The 18,880-nt window shown below is 37.5% G+C and overlaps 1 protein-coding gene across 1 annotated transcript in view; it reads left to right on the top strand.

The window, feature by feature from the left end:
• LOC101481763 (polypeptide N-acetylgalactosaminyltransferase 10) overlaps positions 1 to 18,880 on the top strand; it is an 87,534-nt gene that overhangs the window by 20,025 nt on the left and 48,629 nt on the right. The window contains exons 2-4 of the mRNA XM_004556819.2: positions 3,588 to 3,690; positions 8,215 to 8,353; positions 12,426 to 12,592. Of these exons, the coding sequence (XP_004556876.1) occupies positions 3,588 to 3,690; positions 8,215 to 8,353; positions 12,426 to 12,592 (409 nt within the window). The remainder of the gene's footprint in view (positions 1 to 3,587; positions 3,691 to 8,214; positions 8,354 to 12,425; positions 12,593 to 18,880) is intronic.

The raw sequence follows: 18,880 nt of genomic DNA, 5'->3' as shown, positions 1-18,880 counted from the left end.
AAGGTCTTGTTAGAGCAGAAAGCCCCAGTGGAATATCACGCCGACGTGTGCTGAAATTTTAATCAAAAGGAAATGGGGCAGCGCAGTGTCGCTTCCTTTCAGTGGGAAACACACAGATGGACTCTAACTGCCTGTCAGGTCCTGGCACGACACACTGGGAGAAAATATGAACCAAAAAAGAGGAATGAGGATGGAGTTTGAGACAATTAGAAAAGTTAATGCGAGGTTTTAGCTGGCAGCTCCAAATCGATGCTAAATTAATTAATTTAGTGATGTGCTCCATCATTAACTTCAGCTGGAAGGAGGCGATGGTGTCTTTAATTCAACAACCTCATTGCAAAAACAATCAGGTTGCGGGTTTTTCAACAGTGATTCCACCAGACATTGCCAGATTCAACTATGGCTAAGACCATCTTCATTAGCATGATTTGGACCTATATTTTCATCACGAGTAGGGCTGCACGATTTTGCATAAAATGAGAATCACGATTTTTTTTTGGCTTAGAATTGAGATCACGATTCTCTCACGATTTTCTTTTCCAGTATAAATATTTATAGCGCTTATTAACTGCACATCAACTTCGTAACAGTTGAAACTGAACATAAAAACAATAAATGTCTCACGTTTTGTTGTTGCCGCAAAATGTTGTACTGCTTGAAATTCCGTCTCCACTGTTGCTCGACACTGCGTGTATAGAGCAGGTAGTGCAACGATAGAAAAATAGTCGTGGGACGGCACTGTGTAGCGTTTGTCTAGGATGTTGATCATTTTCCTAAATCCCTCGTTTTGCACAGTGTTGATGGGAGCCATATCTTTGGTCAGGTGATAAGTGATAGCCTCCGTAATTTCTTTGTGCCTGCGGGAGTTCGACGGGTATAGGGAAGCGCTGTATAAGGTTCCCGTTATTGATGTTTGGGTGGTTGACCGGGACGGATTTTCTCCTGTCACTTTCTCGTCTTCCCTGACGTGCTCTCCGTTGTTTTTCCCTGCTAATTTTAGCATCACACAGCACAGCTTCTGTATCACGTGGTATAAGGCTCCGCCCTTTTCATTTGTTGAGCAGGAAGAGTGAGCGCTTGTTTTCATGCAGATTACATCCCGGATCAAAATGCGGTACAGTCGTCGTTTTTTTTCTTTTTCTTTTTCTTTTTTTTTTTTTTAAATCGTTGTCATTTGGAAATGAGATCGCACATAAGTATGAATCGAGATCGCGATTTTCTAACGATTAATCGTGCAGCCCTAATCACAAGTATTAAATTTAAGAGAGAATACAGTTTACTGGGAACTATCATGCTTCAAATATTTACTGTCTCAAATAATGCTTGAAGGACAAGGCAGTGTTTAACAGTAGCTCCAGTAGTTTTCTTTGGTTTGGCAGGTTTCTCTTTAGCTTGTGTTTAGCTTTTTCTGTATTATTGTTGGTTGGCCGAATTCTGGCTTTAGCAGCACGTTTCACTTTGCCTGCAATTTGCAGTTCTATTTGCATTCACACTTAAATCTCAGCTGTACATTCACTGAATGCTTAATTAGGCATTGCAGATGGGTTGGTCACATCTCATAATGTGCAGTCTGATATAACATTGCTACAAACCACACCCTCAATAAAAAAGACTAAGGAAACAGGTATTATAAAAAAAATGAATACCTCTCTAACAGTGTCACTAAAAACCATAGTTTATTATCATTGTAAAAGCACATGAAATGACTGAGCTGTTGCATTAAATTGAAGCTTTACAGTCATTTAATTTTAGAACTGAAGAGTTCAGCTGTCAAGTCTGTACACAAATAAAGGAATTGGTAATCTTGTGGTCGATATTTAGTCTCGTTGGTCTAATGTATGAGACCCCTTCTTGTGTATTTCACAGAATGTCATATGTTAACAGTATTTTCACTCCCACTCATAATTCCTTTAACTTCTTGAGAAAAAGTTGAGATTAGTCTCTCGTCGTTAGTGTGTAAACTTTGATAAAATGACGTTTTGGAAGAGACAGATGCCTCTCACTAATGCCATAACCTTATGCGTCCAGCTCAGCCGCCAACGGACACCTTGTGGGTGAATGACTCATGCGACCGGCTTTGAGAAAACAGCCCTAATTGATGCCCGAGGAAAGAGAACAGTTGAAAACAGTTAATTTGAAAACCTTCCCTGAGGTTTTTCCACCTGTCATCACCACAAGTTGGAGAACTTCAGTGACAATAAATGATAAATAAGCTTTTATGTAGTGCTTTTCTAGTCTAATCGACCACTCAATGTGCATGACACTACAAGCCATATTTAGATGGAAATTCATACACTCAATTCATACAATATTGCATTAAGGGCAGTCTTTGGCTTTCAGTACCTTCCCCAAGGACACTTTGATACGTTGGCTGTAGAAGCCAGGACTCAAACCACTGGCCTTTCAATTAGTAGATGACCCGATTTTTCCCTGTCTCACAGCCGGCCAAGTTCAACTCCTAATCAGGTTCCCAGCGCCAAGAGCATGAATCATAATGATTTTGGTAACTAATTTTTTTTCCCTAACAATCTGAGTCTGGCATTAAGGATGATCAAACATGTATTTGGGGTCAGAGAGTCATATTTAGTCATGACCTTTGTAATCATCTGGGCTTTTGTCTAAATTGGTCCATCCACTGTGATTATATACTTTGTTTAAAAATGGTGTTGTAAAATTGCATACTATATTACATTTTTGGGATAAATTATTAAAGTATACTTACTGAAATACAGAGGATATTGGCTGATTGGCTGACTGTGTTAACACTGAGCAGAAGAGCAAAGAGGAAATAAACGAACAGCTGTACATTCATCATCGTTGTTTGTCTGACTCTGCTGTGGTATCAGCTAACAGCCTGGTTAATAATACTCCATGCAGTCAGACTTATCATTTGTATTAACAACAATTCACTAATTGCATCCTCCCACGGAGCTAATTGATTAACCATTGTGCTGTGATCCTGTAATATCTCGAGACACTGAGAAGTCATTTCTAACGCGGGAAGAATTTTGTAAATGGCTGTTTTTTGCATTTTAATTCTGTGTAGAAAATAATGGCTTATGGTGATAAGAGTGTGCGTATGTGATGACAGGAAAACTGAATGTCATTTTCTGTGTTATACAAATAAAAAGCACATCCCCCTCCCCCTCCTCTTTTTATAAAGCCCCAGCTGTCAGCAGTTGTCTTTCCTTTAAGAAGGAAAGACAACAGGAAGGCTGGCGAGATATAAAAAGCGTGAATTAACCATATATTGTATTTAAGCAGTTTTTGATACCAATATTACTGTTTAACATCCAATAAAGTGAACATCCTTTGCACTCTTCCTCTAATATCAGTTGCACTGCGTCTATATTTAAGAAAGCACTCGGTTTTCTATGGAAACATATCAACATAATGACAACAATAAAATGCTTCAGCAAGCTTTCTTGAATGACGTTCATTTGGAATACTTGTGTAATGATTTTGAGGAAAGATCCATCATTGGAGCCATTTGTAAGTGATAAAAACTTGACATCCACATGGTAAGTTTAGCTGAAAAGTTGTGACGCAAGTCTTAAAGGCTTTTATGTTTTTTTGTACCACTGCAGTGGTTGAACCAGCTGCGTAAGGTCACTCAGGTGGGACTTGACGGTGTGCGGCGGATCGACTGGCACGACTACGAGGCAATAAGGAGAGATGCTGCACGCATGGGTAGGTACAAACTTTTTGCTGATGCTGCTGTTTTTCAGAACATCTGCTCTGTTTTAGCAGAAGGCCACACACATACACTAAAACTCTAAAGTTGTGCTGCTTTTCTCTTAATTCCCTCGAAGTGGATTTCTCACTCATTCTCAGAACCAGTGCGAATCAATGCTCTAAGTGCTGTTCTGAGTTCATTATTAAACACAGTTAATCTTGTACAACAAGACCTCGAGTGGGAAACATAGATTATCATCCCTTTTGAAATCTTTTTATAGAATTACATTGTAGTTATTATGGAAGAAAATTAGTTGTTTGAGCCTTGTTTGAACTACCACATTAAAGCATATAGAGAAATTAGAAATATGCAAAGTGAGTTCAGCTTTTTCAGGTACCCTTGTTTAAAGATTTAATGAGTCATTAATTTTCTCAATAGACAGTGATGCTCTTCAACAGCTTGGAGAAAACAGCATTGATAATAAAGACAAATGTAAACATCCTAACATCTCAGATGCATCTGGTTAACCTTCAAACATCTAGTCTACAAGCTTAAAACTCATACATGCCATTGTTGATACGGTTCTAACACTGAGGAAAATGTCTATACATTCTGAAGCTTTAATGAATAGAAAATCCTTGCACTTTCATATTTTTAAGGAAAGAATGACATAAAGGTGCAATCTGATGTATAATATGGGCATGAAAAGAAAACGTGGGAGCTAGATCAGTTAAGTTCGTCCCTCAGAAAAGCACAGCATCCCTATTATCAAGTGTGTGTGATTTATTCGAGCTGGTTGGCCTACAGACATGTGGTGCTTCATATTGATCAAGAAAAGATTAATTATATCTGTTTTTTTTTTTTCTTCGGTTTATGCAAAGTCGGGTATGAAATTGCAGGCTAAGAAAGGTTTGCAGATATCCTTCTTCCCATCAGGGCTTTTCAGTCCCTCCTGGAGAATGCTTGAGATGCTCTCAGGCTAGATGAGATAAATAATCCCCTCGGTGAGTTCTGGGTCTACCTTAGATTTTCTCTCAGCTAGGTATCCCCAGAAAACCTTCACAGGAAGGTGCTCAGGAGGCACCGTGATTAGATTAGATCTCAGTTGGTTCAGGCTGAACCAACTTTACTCTCTCTTGGTGTCTGAACTCTTCACACTATTTCTAAGGCTTAGCCCAGATGTCTTAGAGAGGAAATTTGAGATCCTGGATATCATTGTTTTGGCCACTAACCATAGCTCATTACTACATATAGTTTAAATGTAGATTTACAAAACAAAAGCTTTGCTTTTCAGCTCAACTCTCCTATAATCTTAATGACCACTACAGCGCCTGTGTCATTGCTGACACTACATCTCATGCTCCACCTTCCCATAACTCTTGAACATGACCAAAAGATCTTAAAGTCCTTGGATATACTGTACCTTAAGAAGAGATCCAACAGATGATTTTCAAACCTTTCATGTGCCTTGTTCTGCAAGCAACATTAGTGAACCCCATGAATGTCCTCTTCTTATATGTGCACAATTTAGGAGGGCACATTAAAGCTTCTTATACAATGGAAACCCTTCAGAGTGTTTGCAATCAATGCTTGACATTATTGCATTCAAGTCACTCATTCACGCTCTTTTTTTTTTCAGCTCATATGTAAATTCTCAATAAATAAAGACCAATATTAAAACAGAGAATAATACACTTCCAATTTTCTTCCATCTATTTCTTCTTTTTGCTTCTTCTCCTTAGCGCAGACCCATGATCAGCTGAGTGACTGTATTTGCTAACATAATGAAAGTAATGAAAACGATAAATCTGATGCCAGAAAGACCACACAAAACAACCCCCCAAAAAATATTAAAAAATAATTTGTCTCTGTGTGGTTTGTATTTGCCTGAGGAAGGCTAGAAATCCCAATTTCAAAGATCTTTCTAATAACCGGGAAAAGTACAGAACTAGGTAGAAGAGGGTTTATCGCTGAAATGAGCCATTAAAGTGAGGAGTTATTTTCCACAGTTGTTACCTTCAGGAATATAGACAGATCATTTCTGCCTAATGGAACAAGGCAGTTCAGTTTAATTTGTTGCTCTTCTCTGACTATAGAGCGTCTGTGCGCCTGTGTGTATATTTTTGTGGAGAGCATTGATAAGTGGCTAATGAAACAAGCAGCACAGTGTAATTTGATGCACTTTTGATATGAGCTTAAGCTTCACAATGTTTGTGCATTGATAAAGATTACAGAATACGATTAGGCACACAAGTATGTGTTCATGTCAAACATCTGAACTATGTGCTGAATATATGTATTATATAGTTACTGTACAAACACTTGATGTGTCATACTCTAAACAATTAACTGATTAGCCGATATTGACAGCTTGTTGCACCTTGTTAACACAACAGCCATGAACTAATTATATTCAAATTGAAGACTATTACGTGGGAACACACAAGGCGAAAATATGCATTTTTCTCATACTTTGGAAATTCTTTAAATTATAAACAATGAAATATGAGGAGAGTGTCCACGTCTGGAAATGATTCAGCAAGTTAGAGTTGCATTTTTCTTTGCAGACCCAAGTTATGCTGAATAAATGTCGGCTACGTGCTTCTTCACTCACTTCACTCAAGGTGCTAACATCATCAGTATGAATAATTAGCCACTCATTAATTAGGTGCAACAGAACAAATGTCATCCCCATTTCTACCATTTAATTGAATTTAAATGAATTTAAATTGAATTGAAGCAATCCAAACTCCTTGCTCTCCAAACAACTTTAGCTAAAACTATTTTTTCAAACTTGATGAGGAGTAGATGGAAAGCCTAATGCAATATGACTGTAGATACTGTTGGATCTCAGTGGATTTCTGCTGAATATGATGCTTTCTGAGGCTGAATCTGTATTTTTTTTTCCTGTTTGACTTTTGTGCCGATGTTCTTTCTTCTTTTGTTTACTTTGCAAACATTATGCCTTGGGCATATAATATGGTGAATATGATATAGTAAACCTTATCACTGCTGTACAGATGACATTCAGAAAATACTGTACATTTCTTTATGTTTGGATGGCAGATAATTTCTACAGTTTTATTTAGGTAGTTCTGCCACTTTAGTCCCCAAAATGCAAGAAAGTATTTTCTGCAGAAAGATACGAATAGACACTGCAGAATATTTCTCATGTGTGTTTTTGGTTTGTTTTTTGTTTTTTTAATTATGCAGGATTGCTGAGCCTGGTTTGAGTATATTTCAGGCTAAGACGAATGCAATGATTATGCTTACCATTTATTTATATTTTGATGACTGTAATTCTGAATTCACTTGTACCAAATCATTTTTTAAATGTAGCTGCTAGGTTCTTTGTGTGGGCTTAAGCTTTAGCACATCTTGCTGTCTTCCCATCAATATTAAAAATTTAGTTCAAGTTTTAATACTTTGTAAAGTGTTAAACACTTTGATTTTACCTTCATGTCTGATATTAATCTACTTTCTTTAATACACAAATATATACTTGTTTGTCCTAGTTGTTCAACAACATAAATGATAACACTGACATAGACAGACATTATTGTTACAAGCTGGAAAATCAAGTGTTGAAAAAAAAATACAAGTGTGTGTGTGTATATATACATATATGTTTGTTATTCAAATGATTTGAATAACCAAGAAACAGGGAAAAAAACCTCCTTTAAAGCCAAAGAAACAACACAGTTCTGGTTATCTATTAAGAATATCTTTCAGAGTTGCGTACCTCATATATATTAATAAATAGACCTTATAGATCTCAATCCTATAGTGATGTATATTCTTCAAATATAAACCTTGACAACTTAAATTTTGGAAGTACTTAAACGACCACTTGAGGCTAGCTGCAAAAGTAAGTCCAGTCTTAGAGAACCATATATTAAAATGCTGAACTTGAAAGCAGAAATAAACATGTTTACAGCCTAGTTAGATCTTATAAAAGGTGATTTTGATTGTTAGAAAAAATCTCCCCTTTTTATGTCAACTGTGCATGATATTTTAACCTCCTAGGACCTGGCGTCCACATATGTGGACATCACATTTTGGGTTATTTAGACCAAAATACTCAATTTTGCTCTACAAGGGCCTGATATCCACTTACGAGGACATTATACTGCTACTGTTCTATCGAAATTTTAAACGAATATCCTCATATGTAGCTCTCATTTTTCTTAGAAACAAAAATTAGGTAAAAAAAAAAATCTGGTAATGCTTTGTTTTTACATTCATCAGGTCCCAAGCAGCCCAAATATCAAAGAGAAATTAAAAGTGCATGCCGTGGAAGAGTTCGGGTCTTAGGAGGTTAAAAAAAACAACTTATCCTTTAAAATGAAAAGTTATGACTTGGACATGGACACTTTGAGTGACAGGTATGTGCTGAATTGGTTGCTAACTGTTTGAGAGGTTTCATGTTCGAGGTACCGAGTTGGACTTCTCTTCTGTGTTTGTGGTGTTTTCGTTTTTAATTAATGTGTTATTTTTTCTTCTCTTTATTTGTTGACCTATACATGTGTGTTTGATAGGTAATGGTGAGCAGGGGAAGCCGTTCCCTCTGACAGAAAATGACAGAGTCGACCAAGCCTACAGGGAAAACGGCTTCAACATTTATGTCAGCGACCGAATCTCTCTCAACCGCTCTCTCCCTGACATCCGCCATGAAAAGTGAGTTGCGTGTCTGTGTGTGTCTGTGTGCACTTCAGGTAAATGGATGCACTCCAAAGCCAGAAATCGAATCTTCTGAGTTTTTATTGAATACTTTGGATTTCTGATGTAGTCATCCTCTCCATTCAAATGTTGTTTTTCCATGAATGTCCATTTCTTTTAGACTGGGTTCTGAAAATAAGCAAAAGCAAGCAATATTTTCTTTTAGAATTGAAGGCTAAATTGTTCAGAGTTAAATCAGCATGTGTGCCCTCATTACTCACCTTGTGGGCCTCTTGTATCAAATCTACAATGAAACTTTGGAAAATGAAGAACAATTTTGAACATAATGTGTTTTTTCCTCCATTTTTATAATGCCTTCAAGTCCAAGAGGAGCCTGAAAATGATTATGTGTTACTGACATGCATGTCTACGATTAGATATGACAGATGCCACTGCATGGATTATTTGAACTGGTGTCTCGCCAGAAGTGTTTATAAGAAGCCAACATTTTGACCTATTTAATAAAGCCCAAAGAATCAATTCATCTTCTCAGGAACAGCAGGTCACAGGGAGCATGTTTGGTTTAGTGTTTGTCAGGGATTACTTCTGGGGCTTTGGTACACCAAGAAAAAAGTGGAATTTAAAAAAAGAGAGAGAAAGAAACAAGAACCTGTCCAGACTCCTGTGAACTGTGTGCTTCCTTCAAGCATAGACTGGCATTGTGAAAGACCTTTAATCACAGCTTTGCTTTTACCTGACGAGAACTTTCCACTGACTCTTGACCCTTCCTCCTCCTTCATGTGGAAAGCAGCTTTGAAAGGAAGCTTTCAAAGCTGCTTTCCACAAGGACTGTTTCTTTCTTTTAGTGTTTGTAGAAGCCGTTCTTTCCTTGACCTGCCACATCTCTTGTGATGACCTGTGTTTTCCTGCTTATACTAAACGTGAATCTATCATCACAAAACATCCCCGCATAGTAAGCTAATTTCTTATGCAAGTATGCACTTTATTTCCAAATCCAACTGGTGTGGATCTACACAAAGAAAGAACGAGTAAAGGTACACCTTACACAGGTACTTATTCTGTATTCTGAGCGACCACATTTAGTCTGATACTATTCACAGTTACTTTCATACCTATGAACACTCTCTTCCGATTTGAAATCACTATGTTTGAAGTGTGTTTAGATTTAGGAAGGTCATAAAAACTTCAGGTGTTTACATGACAGCTGCTGCAGTCATCTTGGTTTCGTGGGGCTGTAATTGAATTATTAGCATGGTAATATCTTAAATGAAGGAGTGTCATTGATTACTGGTGCTGCTCCAACTGGCTGCCATCATTCATCACTCCTGTGTGACCAATCAGACAGACACACCTGTACCCAACCCCTCCACCTGGTCTGCCCTATAGGCACCATCTGCCTCTTAGTGATTGGCATGTTGTCACTGCCCCAGAGTCACCCAGTCCCAGACCTGAGACTGACACATTCGATTTCTGCACACTGAAAAGATTTAATTGAAGCACACACTTACTCCTTCCCCTTGTGGAATTGGACAAGGTTTGTTAAGATTCGTCGGCCAGCTGCCTGTCGATCAGTCAGCCTGCCTGTCTCCCAGTGTTCTTATTTGAATGAATAACACGCAGGCTGATGTTCAACACAGACATTGATCGACTGACACAGTTCACTACACACTTACACTTTCTCTCTGTCAGAGCAGGAATATAACTGTCCTCTTATGATTAACACCTCTGCAGGGGTCCTGCCTCTTGCTGCGATGCTAATGCACAAGATGGAAGCTGCAGCCCATCGTCAGAGCACATGTTGCCAGCTGATAACTGCTCTAAGTTCAACTGTCCCTGATACAGGAGGAACGTGTCGGTGACATTCTTGACACGAGTAATTAAGTATGTATTTAGCAGCATATCTGAAGGTCTTTGCTTTAGAAAATGTCACAAAGCTGTCATCCTAGCTCCAGTTTATTCTCTTTGATCACATGACTACCTTGGAACACATGACAACCATGTAAATATACATGATGAGAACAAATTTGTAACCTTTTTTTATGCAACTCTCAATTAAAGATTAGATCATTGGCTTTAACCAAAAAGCTTCAAAAACAATTGATCTAAAATGATGGTTGCACTTTTAAAACATTATGAAAGTAAATGTGAAAAAATGAATATAACACTACAATCTCTGATGTAAAGTCCACAATACCTCCTGAAGACCAACGGCAGACCAAATTTTCGATGTTTGTAAATCTGAGCTGATGAAAGAAGCTCTTATTGGATGGATGAAGTTTAACAGTAGAGACATGAAATTTACTTTGAAGTTCCTCTGTCAAAAAAAAGAAGAAGAACACAAAATAAACATGTGAATATAGTCAGATTCGCTCAGCCGGTCACTTTTGTGAGGCTCCGGCTTCATCACAATCTATTAGATGTAACTAACTTAAAGCGTTCCTGTCACAGTGCCTAACTATTGTACTTGCACAGTCACTGCTTGGTATGTTAAAGGAAAGGTTTCTAGTTCTTAATGCTTCTGTTTCACTGACTAAACAAGGCTGGTAAAATTACTGACAGGCAGTGGAACACAGCCTTGTTTTTCCCTATTCATACTGTGTGTTCCACATGATATGACTTTAGGTCTTTTGTTTCCCTTTTCTTTCAAAGACTAAAACCTGTTAAACTCAGCAGTTAAAGTATTCCAAAAGAAAAACTCAAAATTAAGATTAGTTTTGTAACAATATAGACTGATGTCTCATTTTTCTGTTAAATGTAAAATAATTTAGACACTTTTATTTCACTTCAATGTTTAATTAAATAGTGCTGAAAGTTCTAGTGTTTTTGATAAGGCCAAAGCCTATTAACATCCCCTTAGTGATCATGATCATGACCATAAAAACTAATTTGTCTTTGAAAGCATGATAAGGACTTGTTTGATAGTTCTCACTGGATTGACTAATACTTCGAACAATGAGAAAGCGAAAGGAACTCAGTGAAGATCTAAGAAGGAGAATTGTGAATTTACATGAGGTTGGAAGGTCTTTTCAAGACATTTTTAAACAACTGCTGATTCCAAGCTCATCAGTTCAAACAACTGATGAGTACAGGTTGCAGGTTATGTGGATGTGTCACTATGTCTGGGAAGACTTCCAGAACTCTGCAAATTGTCACCCAGTAGTGCTGGTACATTGCATAAATGGAATAATAAATGACTGCCTTCAAATTCTTGCAGGCTAGCATTACACTTCTAGAATGCTCTTCTCAAAGCTCCAACCTCAAATTTAAATAATCTACCAATTCTGAAAAGAAGAGTGGCCAAATATTCAGACAGAATTATGCCAGCTTGTTGATGGCTAGCAAAAATGTCGGGTTTTGGACAAAACTTGCCTCCTTACTAAGGGACATTCAACCATAAAAGAGGTCTCGGATGTTGTTCCTGGGATCTGCTGGAGCCACTCGTCTAGCTTTGCGGTCACTCCATAGAGTGCTTTGATACCACTGGGACCACTGTTACCTTCGCCCTCCACATCTTCTCGAGCTCTTCTCTGAGCCCTTGGTACTTTTCCAGCTTTTTGTGTTCCTTCTTCCTGATGTTGCTGTTTTTCGGTATTGCTACGTCTATCACTGTGGTCGTCTTCGTCTGCTTGTCCACCACTACTATGTCCGGAGTGTATTGGAAAGCAGTCCTTGAAATTGTTTTCTGCTGTTCTTTGTTTTCTTCTTACTAAGAGGTGAACAAATGCAATTGTCTCTGTAATAGCAGATGATAGAAAGGGAATTGAGTTGAGCTTTCAGAGAAAATTGCACCTGTATTTCAGTGAAATGAGTAGAGCTGCCATCTGCTCACCATGCCCATACACATTCATTTGAGTGCTGATATATATACATGTTCTTTGTGACCTGAGATGTACTGAAGAGACAAGTGTGCAAGAAAAAGAAAAACAAAAAACAGAATGATTCCAGGCAGTATGCAGGATATGAATAAGATGCTCTTGTCCTTTCTTGAATACGCTGTGTTTATATATGTATTTGCAAGTGTGCTACATCTATTTCTATTTTGTCTGTGTACGTGTGTGTGTGTGTCTAGCTGCAGACAGAAGCTGTATGCAGAAAAGCTTCCCAACACCAGTATCATCATCCCTTTCCACAATGAGGGCTGGTCATCTCTGCTAAGGACTGTTCACAGTGTGCTCAACCGCTCTCCCCCGCAGCTCATCACAGAGGTCATACTGGTGGATGACTTCAGTGACAAAGGTAGTGAGAGCTTCTCTAAACTCTGAAAGGTTACAAAGAACACTAAGCTGTAAAAGCCCGATATACCGTGCTGTGGGAAAGGATTTGCCCTCTTTCTGACTTTGTTTCTTACATATTTCTCACACGTGCAGTAAATGCAGTATTTTAATGAAGGTTTCATTTTCTTTTAGAGAAAAAAAGCTCTAGAAACCTGCCTGGTGCCACATGGAAAAAATAATAGAAAACCCGGAAATATTTCTAGAACTGAAGAGAAAAATCTGTCTATGAAAAGATGTCTGTAAAAGTTGCTAATCTGGTAAAAAGCCTACCCTCAATCTTACTTGTCTGCATGGGAATGAAACATGGAACTTGGGAGTTTACATACAATCTTTCACCTTTTTTAACACATGAATGGGAGTATCGAGTCGAGATGTTGTCCCCAGTTCCTTTTTCTAGACTATATGTAACAGATACTTTCTTATAACTTTTCTGTATTTTTGGTCAGAGTGTGCACACCAACTAGCCTTCTTTGAAAGGCCAGATGATAAAGATGATAAAGCAGATGATAAAGATGCTGGTTAGATGAGATGGTTAGAGATCACGATATCCCTCAACTGTCTGAAATGTTATGTTTTCACATATTTCTCAGATAATATCCTGAAGATTTTAAGGCTGCAAAGCAGCTTCCTTGAGCAAGACACTCCATCTTAAAGATCAACCAAACAGTGTTTTGGTATTTGTTCTACTGTCATAACTCTACCTCAGTTATGCATTGATGTAGTTCCCAGCAAATACCGAATAGTTCCTGTTCCTAATGAACATCTGTTCACCCGTACAACATAAGGTTAACACATGATTGTGATTACATTCTTATAGAATGTCTTCATTTAAACTTATAATTGGCATAGGATTAGCAGTATACATTTGGCTTTGAATGTTTCTTCAACAGCTATTTGCGGTAAATGTGTTCTGCTTATCATCGCATAGATTAAGGTGTCTGTGTGTGTGTCTGTGTATGCATTTCTGTGTGTTTCCTCTCACTCTTTCATCAGGCCTTTTAAAGTGTTTAACTCCTTGTTAATTAGCGCTCTTTGTCACGGTCCTTCGTCGAAGGATGTGTTTACCTCTCGTCTCCACGGTAATGAGATGTTCTGCTGCCTCAGACTCATTTAAAGGTTATCACCCATCAGAGCTCCGAGACTAAACCCTCCTCCTGCTGCTGCCAAGTGGAGTGGAAACAATAACGATTTCAATGTTCACGTTTCTGGACGCTTAAGTCATTTCAATCAAAAGTGTTATTGTGCTCAAATATTTGTATAGGTAAATTAAATGTTGAGTGGATTTCAAGCCTTCGAGTTTTCCAAAAGATGACACATAATTAGAACCATTCAAAATCATCAGTAGTCCTAATTTCAGTTTGGCAGGAACATGTTTTTTCAAACAAAATCAAGATGTCCTCATAAATAATGCAACACACATATTTGTGATTGCGCTGTTTCCTTGTAACCTAAGAAGCCAGAGCAGCTGAACATCCAAAAAGCAAACAGAAACTGAAATCACTCCATTTTCAGGGTCAAGCTACCCACAAGACACTCCACGAGGTCCTCTGTCAAGGCCCTGTGGTTTTATTATTTATTTATTTATTTTTGGTGTAGTCTGGCTAATCAATGTTACAGATGCGCAGCTGTACAAACTCCATTGTGTATAAAGCTATTGATGGATCAGTATCCATTTGTTTTGATACATGTTGAAGTTGTGTTCCAAAACATATGGCTAAACAATAAAAACCATACTGGTGTTTTGTTGTGATACAGCTATTCAGAAAAAAAGATATGATAAGATATTTTTTTTTGAATAAGTGAAGCAGTACATTAAGACTGTCTCTTAGAAGCCCTTGTAAATTGGTTTTTAATTTTAAATTGACTTATAACAATCCAGTGAAGTAAACTTTGAAGTAAAATATGTAATAGATACATACAAAACATAGAATAGCTAAGACCTTAAATGTGTCCTATATCATTCCCCTCACACAACCTGACAGGTGGGAAGCAAAAAAATTTAGTTTTGTGAAGGGAAAAAAATGGGATGGGTGTGAGCGCTCATGTCATCAGGATTGATGGGAAAACATTACACAGCCACGGGGAAGGGTTTTAACCTCTGCAGACCGTCTGCTCTGACGTTCCTTCTAACCACTACTGTCATTTGATAAGAAATGAGTTTGGCAGCAATTAAGGCTTAAGAGGCATGAGGCCAAAGTGAACTTCAGTTGCTTCAGGTTTCTGGTTGAGTAGTGTTACAATGTCAAAGAGAGTAATCCTGGACCGATTCTGTGCACACACGAAACGGTGTCAAGCTTTAAACCCTCGTATACAAAAAAATATATATGGAGAGGAGGAAGAGGAAAAGTCATTTAGTCTGAAGTAAGTGTGGTTCAGACTTATAAGGTAGTTATTAATTTCTGGTCCACACATTAATTTTATGAAGCTCAAAAATAACTCAAACTAAAAATGGAGGATGAATCAATGATACCCACGTCAGGTGTTTTGTAATCGCATGTGTATGGATGAATGTCAATTGATTATTGTTAAAGTGAGTATAAAGTAAGTTTGAGGATTTGTGTGGTAAACATGGCACTTAAAAATAAGAGAAAGTGTTCCTAAAGAAGGCACAAACAAAATAAATGAATAAAAAATGAAAAGTGTGAGTCAAATCACAGTCCGGGGTGTGTGATACCTGTTCACATCAAACTCCCCACGCAAGGTTTGCTCATTTTATATTCTTTTTTTATTCACCAACTTAAGTGTGGTAAAATTAAAAAAGCAATTATTGAACAAGGTTAAAATGATGTTCAAATCCTTCCCATCACGTTTGGGTCATAGGCTACAACAACACACACATACATAATTTATGATTTTGTTGAGTGGGAGGAAAGGATGTGGAAGTTATTCTCCGATCACCAATTTTCATCTGAATGAAGGAATAAAACAGTTCAGCTCTGTCCACTTGTTGGTTAACAATGATAATTTTAGTAATAATACACATTTAAAAATAATCATAACAATTATCTAAAAACTGAAACTATTTTTGGTAGCAGTTTGCAAAAATTAGGTTGAGCTACTTTAAGGGTTTTTAGCCGGTTTAATGAGGTTGTATATAGCACAAGTATGAATTTAAGATGCGTAGAAAGGCAAAGTTAACTCATCCTTATAGCTTTTTTTTTTCGGCTTCCTGTTTTGAAAATTGATAGGAAATACAAGGGGATCTAATTCTCATTCACCAAATAGTAGCCAATCAGTCTGCATGAAGGTATAAAATACACACTCACAAACAGATGGTATGAAACCCTCCAGGTGAGTTCTGTTGATGCCGAGTTACCTCTCTATGCTTAACGGCAGCTACAGAGCCTGCAGTCATACTAATGTGGTTACTTCAGTCTGTACCAGCATTTCTTGTAACAGTTATCCTGAGGCAAATTAAAACATGAGGAGGCAGTTATTTTTAACACTTTGAAGTTTGCCTGCAAGGTGTGTAAGATTACACATGTTGTAATTATAGAAATGACCCCCAGTTTATATTAATGCAATCATTAAAGGATCTCCCTCAGCCTTATTTTCCACATGAGATTATCGCTCTCTTATCAGTCTGCTGCAGATGTTTGTAGTTGTTTACAGTCTTCCAAGTCACTTTTGCGTTGACCAGTTTTCAAATATGAGTGGTAAGCTCATATTTTATATATGTATATAATTTGAAGAAACTAGAAGTAAAAGGTAAAAGAATTCGTGGTCATATAATTGAAATCCAGCAAAGAACAAGTAGTTCCCAGTAGTCCAGTTCCTTGGAATTGTGAGCCTGCTTGCCTTTCAATCCCACTTATTGGTTCTTGCACTTGGGCTACAATCATCTGATTTCAGTTTGTGTATCAGAGGAGGAAAATCCAGTTGTTAAATGAAGACGTAAAATCCCTGCTTCTGGGGCCAAACTACACTGCATTCATTAGGGATTAAGGATGTTGTCTTTTTAACGTGTTTTAACGCTTGTATCTTGTTCTATTTAATCTGAACAAGGCCCTAAAAGTAGTCAGTGATCACTGTTGGCCTCTCTGGGTTTTTATTATCATCACTATCAATTTGAAGTACGTTTTAAAGCCCAGTTTTTAGTTACTTCTACAAAGTAACTACAGCCCATCTGCTCATGGTTTGCCAGACTTTAAATATTTGAACTGGTCAGAAAGGAATCATTCTGAGGCTAGCAAGGATTTGAATGGATACATGAAGCTGAGGATCAGGAGTTTTTCATAGCATGTAATTCAAACCATGCAGCAGTATATTAATGTATTGTGGATGGACTATTTCAGTTCTCCTGACTGAAATTTGGTGTGTTTTCAGCATCTTTTTCCTGCCATGCGAACCATGCAATTGCATTTAATCATAGCTCAAAAAAGTTAGCATTCATCCTCTAGCTTCACTATGCTAATGTGTTTATTATATTATCCTAACTCGCCACCACTTTACACACCCTTATTATTAGCTAGCCTAACTTCAGTAACCCTACAAACATCACTGTTGCTTAGTTTTCTGTCTTCATTTATGTCCAAAGTGATAGCAGAGCTGTACGTTTTAGTTTTCACAAATCCCTCAGTCAGAAGTTGTATATCATCTTTAGATGGAAACTAATAAGCTAAATCGTTAAACTTCATAAATTTTCATGGATGCCTGGATGTTAAAACTTTATTGTTACACTTGGTAGAGCAACCGCAGTGATCAATATATTAAAGATGAAAGAATTCAGAGGTTTTTTGTTTTTTTTTTCTGTCTCAGTGATCGCGTAGTGTTTGAGTTTGGGAATTGAAGAGGAGTTTGGACCCAGAAGTGATGTTAGACTTAAGTGCTGGACAGCGTGGAGATCAACATTACTTTTATTTTAATTGCACAAAAAGAAGAGAATGCAAACAGTTGCACAACAGTTAGAGTTACACAACTTCTGTTCCCTGTAAGCACCATCACAAACATGCTAAGGTAGCTAGAAAGCATGCTAAGCTAGCCAAGAACCCAGAGTGACAAAGCTGAGTGAATGCTGAGTGAAGCCCAACAGCCAGACACTTAACTTCAACAAGTAACAAACTGATGAGCAGTCAGGCTGCAGGCTCCATTTCTACCTGTTCATGTTTCTATAGTAGAATCACTGTGGTGATCGCTTTGAAGTCTCTTTGTGCTAGTTTTCATCTTTGCTTTGTGCTGTCGGTTTTGTGTAATACAGAAACTGAGAAAAATCATATATGTGTCCTCATTAGAATAAGGATTTTTACTTGTGTGTAGGAACATAGCCTATAGGTTTATATTGTTAAATGGTAATTATAAGGCAGTTTGTTGAGGTCATTTTACAGAGTAAGTAATTTAGTGAATAGTATAAAGAATTAGCTTATCCTGAGAGTAATTAAATACCCAAATGTATTACTTTTAAAACAAGTGTTCTGTGTAATATATGTAATAATTACTTTTTTGAGTAATGATATTGGGATAACATTTTGCTATGAGGCACTACAAGATATGACAGAGCCTCATCATTCACCAGTTTCATTTTTAATTCTGCCTTTTATAGTAGATAGAACAAATATAATCTCATTCCAGGCTCAGTATTCTCATTCCAGCATTGTCAGGAAAACTGATAAATTGCAATGGTCCACCCTAATCTAATCACTAAACAGCATATGACATCAAAATAGCTTATGGACTATTAACACTGTGAAATTTTTCCATTTAGAGTTATAAAGGATAAAAGAAGACCTCCAAGCAACTCTCACGAGTTGTGCACTAACGCCAGCATTAGCTGCCATCTGTTTCATGGCACAATAACTTCTTTTTGTCAGGTGGCATTTATGTTGGAGAGGTATCATAGCAACAAGAGCTCCAGTGGTATGGTTAGAAATTGGGTGTGAGGGTGAAGGAAAGCACCATTTCACTTTTTTGAAACTGCCAAAACTTAACTGCCTTCCAAGGAAAAGGTAAATTTCCATGAAATAACCCCCTGCTATCAAATAGCAGTGAAAACATCAAGAGGCAGCACCTTCATTTTCTTTTTATTCCCTTAATTTCCGCCCTGAAGCAGATTTTGTGCTAAAGCATATGTTACCTTCCTTGTATATGGCCTTACCCATTGTGAGGGAGCCAACCTCCAGTCTCTCCTCTCTTGAATTTCTTATTTTTAATTTAATTTAATTTAATTTTTTATTTAATTTTTTTATATCTATTTTTTACATTTCTTCAGATTTCAGTTGAGGACAGGGCAAAAATGACCCCCCCGCAAATCAAC

This window comes from Maylandia zebra, linkage group LG10 (genome assembly GCF_041146795.1).
Source record: "Maylandia zebra isolate NMK-2024a linkage group LG10, Mzebra_GT3a, whole genome shotgun sequence".
Lineage (NCBI taxonomy): Eukaryota > Metazoa > Chordata > Actinopteri > Cichliformes > Cichlidae > Maylandia > Maylandia zebra.
Note: the sequence above shows the minus strand (reverse complement) of the source record. Positions and strands in the feature narration are given on the sequence as shown.